We start from the raw sequence: 16,928 nt of genomic DNA, 5'->3' as shown, positions 1-16,928 counted from the left end.
GCAACATTGCAAAAATCAGGCATATCTTGCCTCAAAACGATGCAGAGAAACTAGTCCATGCATTTGCTACTGCTAGGCTGGATTATTGTAACTCTTTATTATCAGGGTGTACCAAGAAGTCAGTTAAGTCGCTTCAGCTGATTCAAAATGCTGCAGCACGTGTACTAACCAGAGTTCGGAAAAGGGACCACATTACTCCTGTTCTGGCTGCCTTACACTGGCTCCCTATAGAACACAGGATAGAATTTTAAATGATTCTTCTCGCCTACAAAGCCCTTAATGGGCAGGCGCCATTTTACCTTAAAGAACTCATTATACCCTACTGTCCAACTAGGGCATTGCGTTCCAAGAATGCAGGGTTGTTGGTTGTTCCTAGAGTCTCTAAAAGTACAATGGGAGCCAGAGCCTTCTTATCAAGCTCCACTTTTGTGGAATCAGCTTCCAGTTTGTGTTCGGGCGGCAGACAGCCTATCCGTTTTTAAGAGTACGCTTAAGACCTTCCTTTTTGATGAAGCTTATAGTTGATAAAATAAAATAATCTAATAAGAGTGCATTGACGTAGACACGTTGTGCCTCTTCACCTATACATTTTAGTTCTTACCCTTTCACTTAAATCCTAAAAACTTAGATTTTATATTTAAAACTAAGGTTATTACTACTTCTCATTCTTCTAAATCTATTCTCTCTCTACTTCTCATACTCTCTACTTCTGTAATCTATTTATTCTATTTTCTCTTTATCCAAACCTTTCCCCTCTCTGACCTCTCGAGGTTCTATTAGAGGGTAACAGGTTGCAGAGAGGCCTATTCCGACCGGGGAGTGTTTAGACCGTATTCACAGCGTACCTCCTTACCTCTCACCAATTCCAATTAAGGTTCCAGTGGGGACCTTTCTCCCTGCGTGTGCCTCTCCACCTCTGTTTCTTACTTCTTACTTGCTACCCTTTTCCCTCAACCTATCCTAAGGGAGTGCATGTACGTAGATACGTTGTGCCTCTCCACCTCTGTTCCCTACTTCTTACCTACTACTCTTTTCCCTCAACCTATCCTAAGGGAGTGCATGTACGTAGATACGTTGTGCCTCTCCACCTCTGTTCCTTACTTCTTACTTGAAGTAGTAGAAGTAGAAGTAGAAGAAGCAATGAAGTAGAAGAAGCAATGATTTTGCCTCCTTCTTCACTGACAAAATTCAGAAAATTAGACAAGCAGTCAGTGCCTCTGCATCAGGTACAGCAAATGTGTTGTCCCTATGTCCACCTAATATCAATTCAAACACCATGACACAATTCCATCAGATTAATGGTAAAAACTTAGAGGACATTATTCAACTTCTGAAATCCTCCTCCTGCTGCCTTGATATTATTCCAACAGGATTTTTCAAAGATGTTTTTCCTTGCATGGCCTCAGATCTACTTCATATAATAAACACATCTCTTCACTCAGGTATTTTTCCAGAGGCCCTGAAAACTGCAGTTATTAAACCGCTCTTAAAAAAGAATAATCTAGATGCTTCAGTAATGAACAATTACAGGCCAATATCAAACCTGCCATTTCTAGGTAAAATCATTGAAAAAGTTGTATTTCAACAGTTGAGTAACTTCTTGCATTTAAATAACTGTTTTGATGTGTTCCAGTCAGGATTTCGTCCAAACCACAGCACTGAGACTGCTCTTGTAAAGGTCTTCAATGACATCCACTTAAACACAGACAGTGGCAGAACTTCAGTGTTAGTATTATTAGATCTCAGTGCTGCGTTTGACACTGTTGACCACAACATATTACTAGACCGACTAGAAAACTGGGTGGGACTTTCGGCAACAGTTCTAAATTGGTTTGAGTCCTACTTAAAGGACAGAAAAAACTTTGTTTCTATAGGTAAATACACATCTGAGTTGACAAATATGACATGTGGGGTACCTCAAGGTTCCATCTTGGGGCCTCTTCTCTTTAACATCTACATGCTACCACTGGCTCAGATAATGAAAAACAACAAAATAAGTTACCATAGCTATGCGGATGACACACAAATTTACGTAACAATTTCACCAGGAGATTATGCTCCAATTCAAACACTGAGTAAGTGCATTGAACAAATCAATGACTGGATGTGTCAGAACTTTCTCCAATTAAACAAAGATAAAACTGAGGTAATGGTTTTTGGAGCCAAGGCAGAACGTATAAAAGTTAGCGCTGAGCTTCAGTCTGCAATGTTCAAAACAACAGATAAAGCCAGAAATCTAGGTGTAGTCATGGACTCTGACCTGAGTTTCAACAGTCACATTAAAACAGTTACTAAATCAGCCTACTATCACCTAAAGAACATATCTAGGATTAAAAGACTAATGTCACAGCAGGATTTGGAAAAACTTGTCCATGCTTTTATCTTCAGTAGACTCGACTACTGTAATGGTGTCTTTACAGGCCTCACTAAAAAATCTATTAGAAAGCTGCAGCTAATTCAGAACGCCGCTGCTCGAGTCCTCACTAACACTAAGAAAGTGGATCACATCACTCCTGTTCTGAAGTCCTTACACTGGCTTCCTGTGTGTCAACAAATAGATTTCAAAATATTGTTGCTGGTTTATAAAGCTTTGAATGGTTTAGGCCCAAAATACATGTCTGACCTACTGCTAAATTATGAACCATCCAGAACTCTCAGGTCATCAGGGACTGGTCAGCTTTCTGTCCCCAGAGTCAGAACTAAACATGGTAAAGCAGCATTCAGTTATTATGCTCCAAATATCTGGAACAAACTCCCAGAAACCTGCAGGTCCGCTGCAACTCTGACTACTTTTAAATCCAGGCTGAAGACTTTTCTTTTTGCCGCTGCTTTTAATTGAACTATTCACATCTTAAACTGAACTGTAACTTTTAACTTTTATCCATGTATTTTTTCTTTTAATGTTTATTTTATTATCTTTTCTTTTTAATGACTGATTTTAAATGCCATTTTCATAATGTCTTCCATTTTTGTAAAGCACTTTGAATTGCCTTGTGTTGAAAGGTGCTATATAAATAAACTTGCCTTGCCTTGCCTTGCCTTACTTGCTACCCCTTGTCCCTCAACCTATCCTAAGGGAGTGCATGTACGTAGACACGTTAGTTTAGCTGCTATAGGCTTGGACTGTGGGGGGACACCTTACTTCTTCCTTCTGTCTGTCTGTACCTGTGTACTCTCATTTTTCTTTTTGTGTCTATATCTACGCCAGGATCCTGAGTCGAGGCTGATCCTGTTGCTGTGGTCCTGTGTCCTGGATCCTCTATCCTGAGTTCTGGATTTGAGTCGTGGACTTCGAGTCGTGGCTGAACCTATCTCTGCGGTCCTGCCTGACTCTCATCATACTACTTCCCTGATGGCTCCCACAGGATTGTTGACATCCTCGTGGATTCATCTTCTTATTATAGACACATGCATTTCCAAACATTTGGTCTACCTATGCTGTAAAATGTATTATCTCTTCGATTTACACACGGCATCTATTGCACGTCTGTCCGTCCTGGGAGAGGGATCCCTCCTCTGTTGCTCTCCCTGAGGTTTCTCCCATGTTCCCCTTTAAACTGTGGGTTTTTCTCTGGAAGTGTTTCCTTGTACGATGTGAGGGTCTAAGGACAGAGGGTGTCGTATTGTCATACTGATATTCTGTACAAACTGTGAAGTCCACTGAGACAAATGTAACATTTGTGATATTGGGCTGTATAAATAAACATTGATTGATTGATTGATGTAATATTTTTTTACATTTTTTTTTTTTCACTTTTCATTTTTGCAATGCACCCTTATGCACCCCCGTAGAACCGGGCCTGCTTCCTTACTCAACATTCATAACGATCCTCCTGAGACTGCAGGCTGCTGAGGATGCGCTTCATTCACTCTTTGGTATTTGTGTTTCTGTGGTTTAGTGTTTAGACTTTGTGGGTAACTTATTACCGGAAAGGAAAAGGTAAACTGTGAAAGAGGGGAAACCCACTGTCAGATCTGGGAGGAACTCGTTCAAGAAGCCATCATTTACCGTAACTAACAGTGTAGTGCACAACTTAATAATCCACAGTGCAGGGAATAAAGGTAGTTAAAGATTTAAGTTTTTGCTAAGTTGTGACTCTCTTAATGCACACCCTTCCTCTTGCAATAACCAAATAGGTAAGCATTGTGATCATAGTGATGTTATATGGCTTATTCACTGTGTGTGAAACATAAGAACAGCAGTGTGTAAGTGTGTATCATCTGTTTGTGCCATTATGGTAATAATGGCAATGATTGAGTGATGATTCAACAGAGAGCTGCACCTTGATAAGTGAGTATAAACGTCTCTCTCACATCAAAAGTATTTTATTTGTGAGGTTTGAGTTTAAATCCTCCATGTGTGTTTTTCTTTACCTGTGACCTCCTGTGTTTGTAAGACAGGTGTGTGTTTCCCCCCATCTGCACCAACATGTGGCTGTGGGCTCTGCTCCCCATCTGCCAGGCTGTCTTTGGCACTCTGGGCATCTGGACTGTGTGAGTATTCAGCTTCCTTATTTAATAAGTGCTGTTGTCATTGAAGGTTTTCCTTAATAATCATATCTCATGTATCCAAACTGATCTACAGAGGAAGTGTTGTTTTCTTGAAAATGCCATTACTTTTAGCTAAATATGTAAATTCATTTTATTACAGTATACTGTATTTCAACATTACTTTAAGCGTATTATGTCAACGGTGTCTATCATTGTTGAGCTGTTTTGACATGTTTCCATTGGCACTATAGCTAAGTAATTGTATTCATTATTTAGTTTGTAGCAGTTTTACCAATTATACATTACTTATAGCTCACTTTAAGACTTAGCTGCTCACTTGATCACTAGTAAATCTGAACAGGTGTTACAGCAGACACCATATGGAAATACTGTATATATAATATACATTTGTGTGTGTATGTTTGTGTGTGGCTTTCCTCAGCTATCTCGATACGACTGGACCCTTTGGCCTAACATTTATTTTGCATATTTATGACTTTATACTCATTGACCTCTGGTGGTTATGTTGAATTCATGTTACTGTAATGTTTGTCAGAGACAACAATAATTGTGTGGCCCCCTGGCAGTAAATCCAGTGACAAATTATCACGTACATTAACCTAAAGCTGACTTTTCAAGTAGAGCCATTATTGCTCTGTTTTTTCTCTGCTTAAAAGTCCAATAACTAAATATAAAGTATTTTTTTCCATCAAGGTATAACAACAAATTAAATGAATAAGAAGTTAAATGTATGTTCCTCTCTAACACCTCTGAGAATTTATCTCTGAGTCCCAATATGTTTGTTTTTTCTTCCCTCTAGGTTTGCTGTTTCTGTATCAAATGGATCAGTCAACCTCACAAAAGGATTCCCTTACATCAGGTCGGTAAAATCCTCAATGAGGAAACATAAATAAAGTAATTAAGGTAAAATGTCATCCTGAATCCTAATGTATGAGTTAATGTTGAATAATAACGCTTCTTTTCTCTCACATCCTGTCAGTGATTGTGGATCGTACAAACCTCAGAGCTGTCTCTTCTCCCAGATGTGCAACATCTGCTCTGTTTTAGGTAATTACGGATTTAATTATGTCATTGCTGGACTAGCATAAGGCTTTAATGCTGCTATTTATCTTTTCTTCCTTTAATGTGGACTTTATTTAGATTTATAAAGTGAGCTTACCCTTTATTTAATACTGATTATTTTCTAGATTTCTTTTCATCATATACTTTAGTCTTCTTGACCCTGTAGTAGGGACAACTGATTTAAAAATATAAATAGTTTTTTTATTTGGTTTTTGATGTAATGGTTCTTTTGTTATCCCAACATGTAAACCAGTGGTTGTTGAATGTTTTTCTTACACCAATATGTCACCTGATCCTCTTCATCATCTTCTGCCCTCCTCTCTCTGTGTCTCTCAGCCCTGTGGATCGTCATCATCCGTTTCCAGCAGGTGAAGGACTTTGGTAATCATGGAAAGGCCAACATAGCCGGCATTATTCTGGGATTCATCTCCTCTGTAGGCATCTCCATCATTGGCAACTTCCAGGTAACAACTTACAAAAGTAAATAATAATCAAATCTAAGCCCTTTTTATTTTAAGCATTTATCCAGAAGACTGTTCGCTATCGGTTACGGAAAGAAACATAGTTAATCTTTGCCCTCTACAAGCTAGGCGCTCAATCGCTTTGTGCTGGAAACATGTTGGTTGCCCCTCCCTGGGCCACTGGCTCTTGAGAAACTCACATATATACTAAGGAAGAAAGCTTCTGAATTTTACACCATTTGGGAAGTGTTTTTGGAATTGATAAAAAATGGGGACATTGCAGAATCTATGGAAGGTTAAAGTGAAAAGACTAAACTACTGTGAGGAAATGTTGAATATGGTTAATCTATTTGGAGAATTGTAAACCGTACTCTGTTTGTGGATGTGCTTTATTGTATTTTTGTTGAATTTGTTAATTTGCAAATGTAAATATATTCTTAGTCTGTACTTGAAACTGATTTCTAGTAACTGCACACTTTTTATTTTTATTATTATTTATTTGTGTTTGTGTAATGTGATAAATGTAAATACATGTTTAAAAAAAAATCTAAACCCTGATAATCCCTCTGTGCTCATTGAAGTCTCTCCTCGCTCTTCTTCTCACAGGTACAGATATCAGCCGTAAAGAGCATTCACCTGCTGGGAGCGTTCCTGGCGTTCATCCTGGGTCTGGCCTACTTCTGGGTGCAGCTGCTCCTGACCTACAGGGCCGGTCCGTCTCACGACCGCTGCTGGGTCGGGCCGGTCAGGGCCGCCTGCTGCAGCCTCTGCACCCTGCTGGTCGTCCTGAGTATCCTTCCTGTCTGTAAAAGTCAAGTCAAAGTCAACTTTATTGTCAATCTTTCAGTTTGTGTGTACGGACAGAGAGATCGAAATACCGTTTCCCACAATCCCGAATACAAAAACAAATATACATACAAATATGTATGTAAATATGTATATACCTATATCTACACTTAAAAGCACAACACTCAATATATACAAAAATAACAGTCACTTCAATATCTTTGAGAATGTACATTAGTGCAAGACTGTCCATCGCAGCGTAAAAAGTGTCTGGTGCTAAGTAATGTTGAGCTTAAAGTGTTTATCTGTAACCCAGTCAGTCCAAAGGTGTTCATTTATACTTATTTCAAATGAATGAGCTTTAGTTTCATCAAAATCCATTATGTTAAGCAATCTATTTCAACCTTTAACAAACATTATCTTTTGTTATAAAACAACAATTTACTAATTTGAAGCTAACTATTGAATGATTTATCCATAACTTAAGATTCTAACATCTGAAGTCAAGATAAGCTAACTATTTCAAGTGTTTATAAATTACTTTGATCTATTTTAACCATTTATCTTACCTTTTTAAAAATGTGTCCATTACTTTTTAGGTTATTTTAACTGTTTCTAAATTATGTTTTTTCTATTTAATCCATTTATCTTAAAGGTAGGGTAGGTAAGTTTGAGAAACCGGCTCGAGATCGCTAGAATTTGAAAATACACAACCGGAGAAAATCTGCCACTTCCTTATAGAGCCCCTCCTCCAACACACACGCACGCGCACATGACCAATGAGGGCACGAGATAAGTTTGTGCACAGATGGAAGGCTGACAGGCAGGTAGGCCATCCAGTTATTTTAGCCGGGCCGGCTAAAATGATTGGTCGTGCTTTTTACAGTACTACGGCTTCCACAGATGACATTTTTTTATGGATTTTTTGGCAAAGCACTTAAGATATTCATTGCTATCGGGATGTTAAGAGCATTCCATGGAATATAACAAAAAGTGTATCTCGAGCCGGTTTCTCAAACGTACCTACCCCACCTTTAAGCTTACTTTTTCAACCACCTAGCCATAACGCTGGGTTACGTATTGTAACCCTTGTTATATTAACACAGGCGGAGCCCTCTACTGGACTCTATGGGTACTACCTTATCATGCAAGCATTCACCTACTGAGATTTCTATAGACGTAGCCGGCCCCGGGGCGGGCCTACCTGAATGCGCACGCATCTCACTTCCGTATAAAAGGAGGCCTCGCCTCTCGCTCATCATCCTACACCACTCTTCAGCGAGCGGTATAGGACAGACAGTGCCCCAGGGTAGAGGGCTCCGCCTGTGTTAATATAACAAGGGTTACAATACGTAACCCGGACGTTATATCTCTCACAGGCTCCGCCCTCTACTGGACTCTATGGGTACAGTGGGTGGAGCCCCGATGTATGCACGCACTGTCGTCCAACACACCGTTCCACCTCACTGTCCCTGACCGGCTTTAGCAGCCACTGCGCCTCACTCACCTCTCCCTCGGTTGTAACCGTGGAGAAGTCCGGGCTGCGGCTGATAGAGCACACCCTGACGCGTTTGCCTCGCAAAAAAGTGTGCTCAAAAACAGTGCTAGGTGACAGACCCTTCAGTTTGTGATGGACTCTTACCGCTGATGCACTGGCAGAAAGAACATAATTGTGAGGCCTGGTCTCCTGAAAAGCAGGTGCAGCCTACAAAACAAGAGCAGGGAGGAGGAGACACATGTTGGCACAGTCATGCATTACAATCATTATTAGGTTTTAGATCAGGACCTGGTCTAATGTGGTCAGGATACGAAAAAAGCACTGAAATCTTCCTTTTTTGTATTTTCACAAATATAATTAATATTTCACAAATCTAAAACTGTGTTATAAAGAATCTTTAGACTCTCTGGGATAATCTAGTCCAAATAAATCGGCTATGCAGCGATTTAAGAGGTACAAACACAGAGGATTGTTCGCTCAGCGCTGTAAATTAAATATCCCTTAACTTTCCCCTTAACTGCCGAATCGGAAGCTCTGAATCGGAAGCCAACTTCAGCGTCGTTGCCTAAGGCGGCTTATACATGTAGGCCTCGGTGGCAGCGGTGGGGGAGCGGTAGGCCTACACGCTCCGCCGCCTGGGTCATCACCGCTGGGAAGTCCAGTCGCGCAGACCTGAGTGATGGGCCCTCCTGGCCATCGGAACCGGGGGTGTCGGACAAGGAGATGTCGCCATCTTCCCCCTCCGCGAATTCGACCACACGGTCCCTCGGAAGAGCGAACTCAAATGGCATGTCCTCCAGATCGTCCATTTCCACCACCTCGAGGTCCGGATCTTCCTCCACGTGCACCTGCGGGCCGAGCCCCCTCCAAAAGTGCTCCGCACGATGCCGGCGGTTCAGCAACGGGATTGAGCGATAGGCAACGCAGGCCGGAGTCTGGCCCATTCCCTGCTCGGCATGGTCCTGCCCCAGGCATTGAAAACACTGGCGGTGCGGATCCGCTCCCGCAACCAGGCCAGGGCATGACGGGCAGCTCCGATGCTCCAGGAGTGACTCCATTTCGATAAACTTTTCGCTTTCCTTTCTCCTTTCAAACGTCTCAGACTCAGTGCTAGTGTATCACCTCCGCTCGCTGAAGAGTAAAGGATGATGAGCGAGAGGCGAGGCCTCCTTTTATACGGAAGTGAGATGCGCTCGCATTCAGGTAGGCCCGCCCTGTGGCCGGCTACGTCTATATAAAACTCAGTAGGTGAATGCTTGCATGATAAGGTAGTACCCATAGAGTCCAGTAGAGGGCGGAGCCTGTGAGAGATATAACTGTCAGCTGCCTATTCCCACTTTGTTTTTAAAGTTTTTTGATGGCATGTGGTTGCCACACCTAAATCAATCTCAAGTTACAGTAGCTGTATTTAATTGTTTAAAAATTGCAGGACAGATTTAACTTGAATCACAAGTATTGGCAGTGGCATCTGCTGAGGGGACGCTGGCGTGTTTTTCGCCGCTCTTCATGCCGACGCTTACTTCTCGTGTCTACCACTCCCTGCCATCAATCTATTTAATTCCCATATACAGCGGAAAGATTGTTCTCCTCTGGTTTTGTGTTTCTGCCATCTCCGTTGCTCAGCCGACTATGTTTGGCTGCTGTTTAGCTCCTAGCCTCTGCCATCCTGCCATTAGCAAAACGAGCTCACCATCACGCTCTGCTATCCGCGTAGTCCCCGTTCCGGAATTCTCCGACTGGGCTCCTCTCTGCCACACTCCCAGGACTATCCACGAACCCTCCCTCAGTCCTGCCATTCCAACTGGGCTGTTTTCCATCACCGCTGCCAAGGTTCGAGGTCCGGTTTCTGCAGGACTAATGGTGCTAGCTGCTAGCTGGCTCGCCGCTCTTCTCGTGATGCTGCTCCAATACTCCCCGCTGGAACTTCGTAACTTTTTCTACCACACTATCCCCGACTGCCTTGCCGTTATCAAATCCCTTGGGCTTCTGCGTCGTCCCCGCTACATACACCGGGCATCCAGATGCAAGTTTTTCTACTCCGAAACTCCTATCCCCGCAGTTGTTTCTGACAGACGGTCTGTCGCACGGCGATGTCGTCATCACAACAAACGACGTCATCCGACCAAACCTCCCGTTCGCTCTATCTACCTGAGGTCCCTGGCCTGTGCTGACAGTGTGCTGGTTTCTCCCTCCCTGTTCCCCCCAGCAGCTATGAACAACTATGTCACATTTATGCTGCAGAATACCCGCTCCCTCAACAACAAAGCACTACTCATCCACGACATTATCACTGACAGAAGGATTGACATCCTATGCTTAACAGAGACATGGCAAAATCAGCAGGACTTTGTGACACTCAATCAAGCTACACCCCCAGGCTATTTGTGCATCCAGAAGCCCCGCTCCCTGGGTCGTGGCGGTGGATTGGCTGTTATCCATCGAGCTGGCATCCTGGTTAAAGAACTCCCAGTACCTACTACCACCTCATTTGAGTGCGCTGTCTTCAAACTGACTGGGTCTGCTCCGCTCCAGGTTGCCCTCATTTACCGCCCACCTAAAGCTTCCACTACCTTCCTGTCTGAGCTGTCTGAGTTACTCACCTATCTCTGCTCCATGTCTCCATCAACTCTCCTGCTCGGTGATTTTAACATCCACGTGGACTCCAGTAACTGCACATTCGCTGCTGAATTCCTCTCACTTTTGGACTGCTTCAGCATCAAGCAACATGTCCAGGGCCCAACCCACATCAAAGGCCACACGCTGGATCTGGTGTGCTCTACCGGCTCTCCGCCCCCCGACCTACAGCGCCTCGACCTGGCTGTATCTGACCATCACGCCATCCTCTTCACTGTTCCGGTCTCCCTGCCCAGGCAGCATCCTAAACGCACCATTATGTTTAGGAACATCAAGACTGTGAGTGCACCGGCCCTATCCAACCTGATAGTTACCCACATGGCCTCGGGTCCCTCCGACTCCACCGTGGACGGCCTGGTAGCCCACTACAACACTGCCCTATCCCTCAGTCTCAACTCCCTCGCCCCCATTAAAACCCGGACTGTTTCCTTCACCCGCCCTGCCCCCTGGTTCACCACTGAACTCTGCCGTTTGAAGGCCTCTGGTCGCCAGCTGGAGAGGCTCTCCAAAAAAAACTGGCCTCACGGTCCACCTCCTGGCCTTTCGTGACCATGTCCAAACGTATAAGGAAGCCCATGCCAAGACTCACTACTACTCCCGTCTCATCGGTGCCCAGCAAAGCAACCCCAGAACACTGTTCTCCACCATCAACCGCCTACTCCGCCCCCCTGACGCCCCCCGGCCCTCAGGGGCTCCCGATCTGTGCTCCACATTCCTCGACTTCTTCCAGGCGAAAGTCGAGGCCATCCACCAGCAGCTCCTGGCGAATGGCCCTCACCCCCTGCCTGCACCTCAGCCACCTGGTAACGCACCCCAAGCGCCGCGCCTCTCCCACTCCAACCTCTCCTCCTTCTCCCCTGTGGATGCTCTTCAAGTGGCCAAACTGGTCAGCTCGGCCAAGACCTCCACCTGCTCCCTGGACCCCATGCCCACAGCCCTGGTCAAGGACTGCCTACCCACCCTCTGTCCCTACATGGTGGTCATCATCAACGCTTCTCTGGCTCCTGGTATAGTCCCCAACAGCTTCAAAATGGCCTCAGTCACCCCCATACTCAAAAAACCTGGCCTGGACCCCGACGACCTCCAGAACCACCGGCCGATCTCCAACCTTCCCTTTCTAAGCAAAACTCTTGAAAGAGTGGTCGCCGGCCAACTCAATCTGTACATGTCCAACCATGAGCTCTATGAGCCCTTCCAATCCGGCTTCAGACAGCAACACAGCACTGAGACTGCCCTCATCAAGATCACCAACGATCTCCTCATTGCTGCTGACCAGAGTTGGGTGTAACGCGTTACAAAGTAACGCGTTACTGTAATAATATTACTTTTGTCGGTAACGGAGTAGTGTAACGCGTTACTTTTATAATTCAGTAATCACACTACAGTTACTAACATTGCCCCGACACGCGTTACTTCGTTACTTTTATAAAATCAGTCATAATCATACTGACAGACAAGAGGGGTTTCCGCCGCAGGTTTATATGTACGTAATCTGCGCGACTTGCACGTCCACATCACCGTGTGCAGTGCTGCATAAACATGGCTGAGTCAGCGATAACTTTCGAGGGGTGGAGGTATGCCCATTATTTTGAGTTCGTCCGAAGAATAGACAGGAATGTGACGGTGAGGTGCAAACTGTGTCCAGGCCAGAAGCTGTTATCCACTGCTGTAAACACCACGTCAAACCTCAACAAACACCTGCAAAGAACACATGCTAAGGTGAAGCTAATAGCTAAGGACCCCCGAACCCAGAGTGAGGATGTTGTGAGTGCACCGCCGCAAGAATTTGGAGGACCGGTAACCAAAGCAGAGATGGACAGGCTTGTAGCATCCTTCATAGTAGAGGTAATGTTGCCCATTTGCACAGTGGAATCACCATCGCATCGTTCAGAGATATACTGCGCAAAATACAGATAGCAGGAGACAGAGGACAGCCATAGTCAGAGGCTATCTGGATCAGTCTTATGCGACAATGGAAACTGAACTAAAGAGAACATTTGAAACTTTAGCAGTCTGCGTGATCTGCCTGCAGGGAGGGGCTGGCCGGCCCTGCGAGTAAAGTAACGAGTAAAGTAACGAGTTACTTTATGTAGAGAGTAACGAAGTAGTGTAATATATTACTTTTTTTTTTAAAGTAATATGTAATATGTAATATATTACTTTTTTTTAGTAACAACCCCATCTCTGCTGCTGACTCTGGCCGCCTCAGCATCCTCATCCTCCTGGACCTCTCTGCAGCGTTTGACACCATCTCTCACAACATCCTACTCACCCGCCTCTCAAACCTCCTAGGTGTCACTGGCACAGCGCTGTCCTGGTTCACATCCTACCTCCATAACAGGAAACAGTTTGTCTCCATCAGTGGCTCAAACTCACCCCCGGCCCCAGTCCACCACGGTGTACCCCAGGGCTCTGTGCTTGGCCCCCTCCTGTTCACCATTTACATGCTCCCCCTCGGCCAGATCATCCGACATCATGGACTCAATTTCCACTGTTACGCTGATGATACCCAATTGTATCTCAGCACCACTCCATCCTCCCAGCTCCCCCCTCAGTCCCTCATCAACTGCCTGCATGACATCAAAACATGGATGTCCTCCAACTACCTTAAGCCATACTTGCCAACCCTCCCGATTTTCGCGGGAGACTCCCGATTTCATTGCCCTCTCCCGGTTTCCTCCCGGGGTCATATTTCTCCCGCATTTCTCCCGATTTCTGACTAAATCAGATTTACTCAGGACTGTTTCCACTCGGACTTTAATACAGCTACACCATTGTTTGGTTTCCATGGTAGCGCGTCTCTTTAGTAGCGCGCGCAACTGAAAGTCTGAGAGGGTGGGGAAAATAGTCACAGAAAACAGAACAAGAATCGACAACTCTACCCTCTGCTCACTCCTGTCCTTCACATATGCTCCATAAAGGATGGTGCTACAGGCCGCAAGGCAGTGCCCTTACAACAACAATAAGCATGTTAATGTTAATCTAATACAGCTCCCCCCCCCCACCCCGCGGTGGTTTTGAAATGCTCCCGATTTCTGAGGTCTCAAGGTTGGCAAGTATGCCTTAAGCTGAACAGCAATAAAACAGAGCTCATGGTTGTGGCACCCAAGGCCCTGCTCCAGAAGGTTGGTGACTTCATCCTCGAGGTCGACGGCTGCTCCATCTCCCCATTTCCTGAAGCCCGCAACCTGGGTGTCATCCTTGACTCCACCCTTTCCTTCCATTCCCACGTCAAATCTGTGACCAAATCGGCCTTTTTCCACCTGAGGAACATTGCCAGACTCCGACCGTCACTCTCGGAGTCGGTTGCCGAAACCCTCGTGCATGCATTTGTCACCACCCGCTTGGACTACTGCAATGGTGTCCTGTTCGGGGTTCCCAAAAAAACCCTGGACAGGCTCCAGTATGTCCAAAACTGTGCTGCTAGGGTACTCACGCACACAAAGCCGTGGCAGCACATCACTCCCACCCTCATCCACCTACACTGGTTGCCGGTCAAGTCCCGTATATCGTACAAAGTACTCCTCCTTACCTACAAGTCCCTCCATGCCCTTGCCCCCCAGTACCTATCGGACATCCTTCACCCACATGCCCCACCCCGGAACCTGCGGTCCTCAGACTCTGGCCTGCTTACCATCCCCCGCACCAAACTGCGAACCTTCGGGGACAGAGCCTACAGTGTGGCAGCCCCCACCCTCTGGAACGCTCTCCCTGCGGAGATTCGCAAACATCCCCACACTCGACGCCTTCAAAAGGGCCCTCAAGTCCCATCTGTTTGCCAAGGCTTTCGGCCCCTAATCGATCTGTTGTTTTGTCTGTCTGACTTTTGTTTTGTTATGTTTGTTTTTCCTATACTAGTTGTAAAGCGACCTTGGGTCCCTTGAAAGGCGCTATATAAAATCAAGCTATTATTATTATTATTATTATTAACTAACGTTGAATGGCGCTGTATAAAGCGAGACATGTATAGTTTCTATTTTAAAAAAGTCCTTCATATTGATGGCGCCAATACAACCACAAACCAGAACAGGAAACGGACACAAGAGGAAGAGAGGCTGAGAACACGAACATGAACTAGATCTCACTGCTCAGAAACAGGAAGATTTAGTCAATGATTCCTTGGTGGTCACATTTTAACAACATATTTTGATTGTGTTCTATTCTTTACATCATGCATTTATTTAGTGTCACGCTCCTTGACTCCTCTCTTCTTCAGTACTGGTTCTCCGCCACACAGGCTCTCCCTCGGGGGCTGCGGTGTGTGAGTGGGTTCTGGTCATGCTGTCCTTCGGTCTGTTCGGCCTTTTCGCAGCTGAGTTCAGACACATCGACTGCCTTCACCTCACTATACAGAAACCATCTCTTGGGGATTCCTCAGTAGTGGTCAATAGTTTACATGTAGATGCATTTCAAACTGAAAACACACGAGTACAATAACTTATATAAGTGCATGTGGTTCAAAAACAGCAATCTTCCGTCATAATGTATACATTGCATTCCTTTATAGAGTATCTGATATTACCATACCGTATATAATATATTTTTCTATAAACGTAAGAAGTTAAAGGTGGGGTAGGTAATTTTGGAGAAACCAGTTCGAGTGCGCTACAATTTGAAAATACACAGCCGGAACAAATCTGCCACTTCCTTACAGAGCCTCTCCTCCAACACACACAAACGCGCACATGACCAATGAGGGCACGAGATAAGTTTGTGCACAGATGGAAGGCTGACAAGCAGGTAGGCCATCCAGTTATTTTAGCCGGGCCGGCTCAAATGATTGGTCGTGCTTTTTACAGTACTACGGCTTCCACAGATGACATTTTTTTAATGGATTTTTTGTCAAAGCACTTCAGATATTCATTGCTATCGGGATGTTAAGAGCATTCCATGGAATATAACAAAAAGTGTATCTCGAGCCGGTTTCTCAAACTTACCTACCCCACCTTTAAAGTAAGAACGTGCAATAAAGATTTGTCAACATATTGATCTTTATATGTTGTTTGTTATCTGTATATTTGAATTTCTAAAGAAAAGCTGCATTATAACCTTTACTGTAACAAAATGTTATGTTATATGTTGTCTCAAGTGTTTACATACCTTTCCTTTTAGTGCCGTCTAGCCATTCTCAGATTATACATATGGGAATTGTGAACGCATTATCTTTCTACTATTTCTTTTAATTTTTTTACAGTTCCCTAATTCATTGTTTGCCCCTTTAGATAAAAGAAAAGTAAGAAACAAAAATAATCATATTAAAACTCATCAGGATTTCATCAAATGTGTTGGACCTCGTGATTTAATTTGCTCAAATTACGCACAAAAGGCAGAGAATCCTTCCAAATAGTAATTGCTTGAAAAATTAGTTGCAGATTAATTGACAAAGCTTTAAATACAAAGTGGTAGTTGCATGTAAAGTGTATAAAAGTGGACAATACTGCAATAAATGTATACTAACACACGGTGGCACCATTCAGCTATCCTTCCCTCTGCACAGTGTTCTGTCATTTAGTCATTAATCACCTTCAAACTGGAACCATATATGAGCAACTTATCCACATATCAATCACTCATGCATATATGTCATTTCTAATATTACTTTAAACGTATCCCTGCAATCCAACAAGGATTGATTTAATCTAACATTAGTTCTAATCAGAGTTTAAGTTTAAAATCAGTGAATCCAGAATTAAAAATTCACCAGAGCTCCGCACAATTACAAACTAATCTGATTAGTAAACCCACTTTATTGAGTTGTACCCCCTCAAGTGTAAAATTGGAGTTTAAAGTTTTGGTGCAACATAATTAAACTAAGCCTTAATTAAGATTAAAGACTGAATTCAAGTTTAACATTTAATCGTTCTCAAATTTTAGCTAGTTTGTTGCAACCTAACGAAAAGTAGGAGTAAAAAAAAAAACGTCATCCTTGTTGGTGCTTCCCAGCCTTAAACATGTGTTCATCTTTCAAATGTGAC

General features: G+C 44.0%; 1 protein-coding gene across 1 annotated transcript; it reads left to right on the top strand.

The window, feature by feature from the left end:
- The first annotated feature begins 4,414 nt into the window (after window positions 1-4,414).
- On the top strand, window positions 4,415-15,576 carry LOC117493237 (modulator of macroautophagy TMEM150B-like). The gene is made up of 6 exons (XM_034143691.1): window positions 4,415-4,494; window positions 5,312-5,371; window positions 5,492-5,559; window positions 5,911-6,038; window positions 6,648-6,825; window positions 15,170-15,576. The coding sequence occupies exons 1-6, from the start codon at window positions 4,430-4,432 to the stop codon at window positions 15,388-15,390; spliced, it is 720 nt and encodes a 239-aa protein (XP_033999582.1). The 5' UTR covers window positions 4,415-4,429; the 3' UTR covers window positions 15,391-15,576.
- Window positions 15,577-16,928: the final 1,352 nt, after the last annotated feature.

The sequence above is a fragment of the Trematomus bernacchii genome, unplaced genomic scaffold (genome assembly GCF_902827165.1).
Source record: "Trematomus bernacchii unplaced genomic scaffold, fTreBer1.1, whole genome shotgun sequence".
Classification (NCBI taxonomy): Eukaryota; Metazoa; Chordata; class Actinopteri; order Perciformes; family Nototheniidae; genus Trematomus; species Trematomus bernacchii.
The sequence above is the reverse complement of the archived record's forward strand: the minus strand, read 5'-3'. Positions and strand labels throughout refer to the sequence as shown.

Bases quoted from the DNA above. Each gene is read 5' to 3' on its own strand.
- LOC117493237 (XM_034143691.1), top strand. From the start codon at position 4,430: ATGTGGCTGTGGGCTCTGCTCCCCATCTGCCAGGCTGTCTTTGGCACT. The intron at 6,039-6,647 runs GTAACAACTTAC...TCACAGGTACAG, and splicing joins CCATCATTGGCAACTTCCAG to ATATCAGCCGTAAAGAGCAT. The intron at 6,826-15,169 runs GTATCCTTCCTG...TCTCTTCTTCAG, and splicing joins CACCCTGCTGGTCGTCCTGA to TACTGGTTCTCCGCCACACA.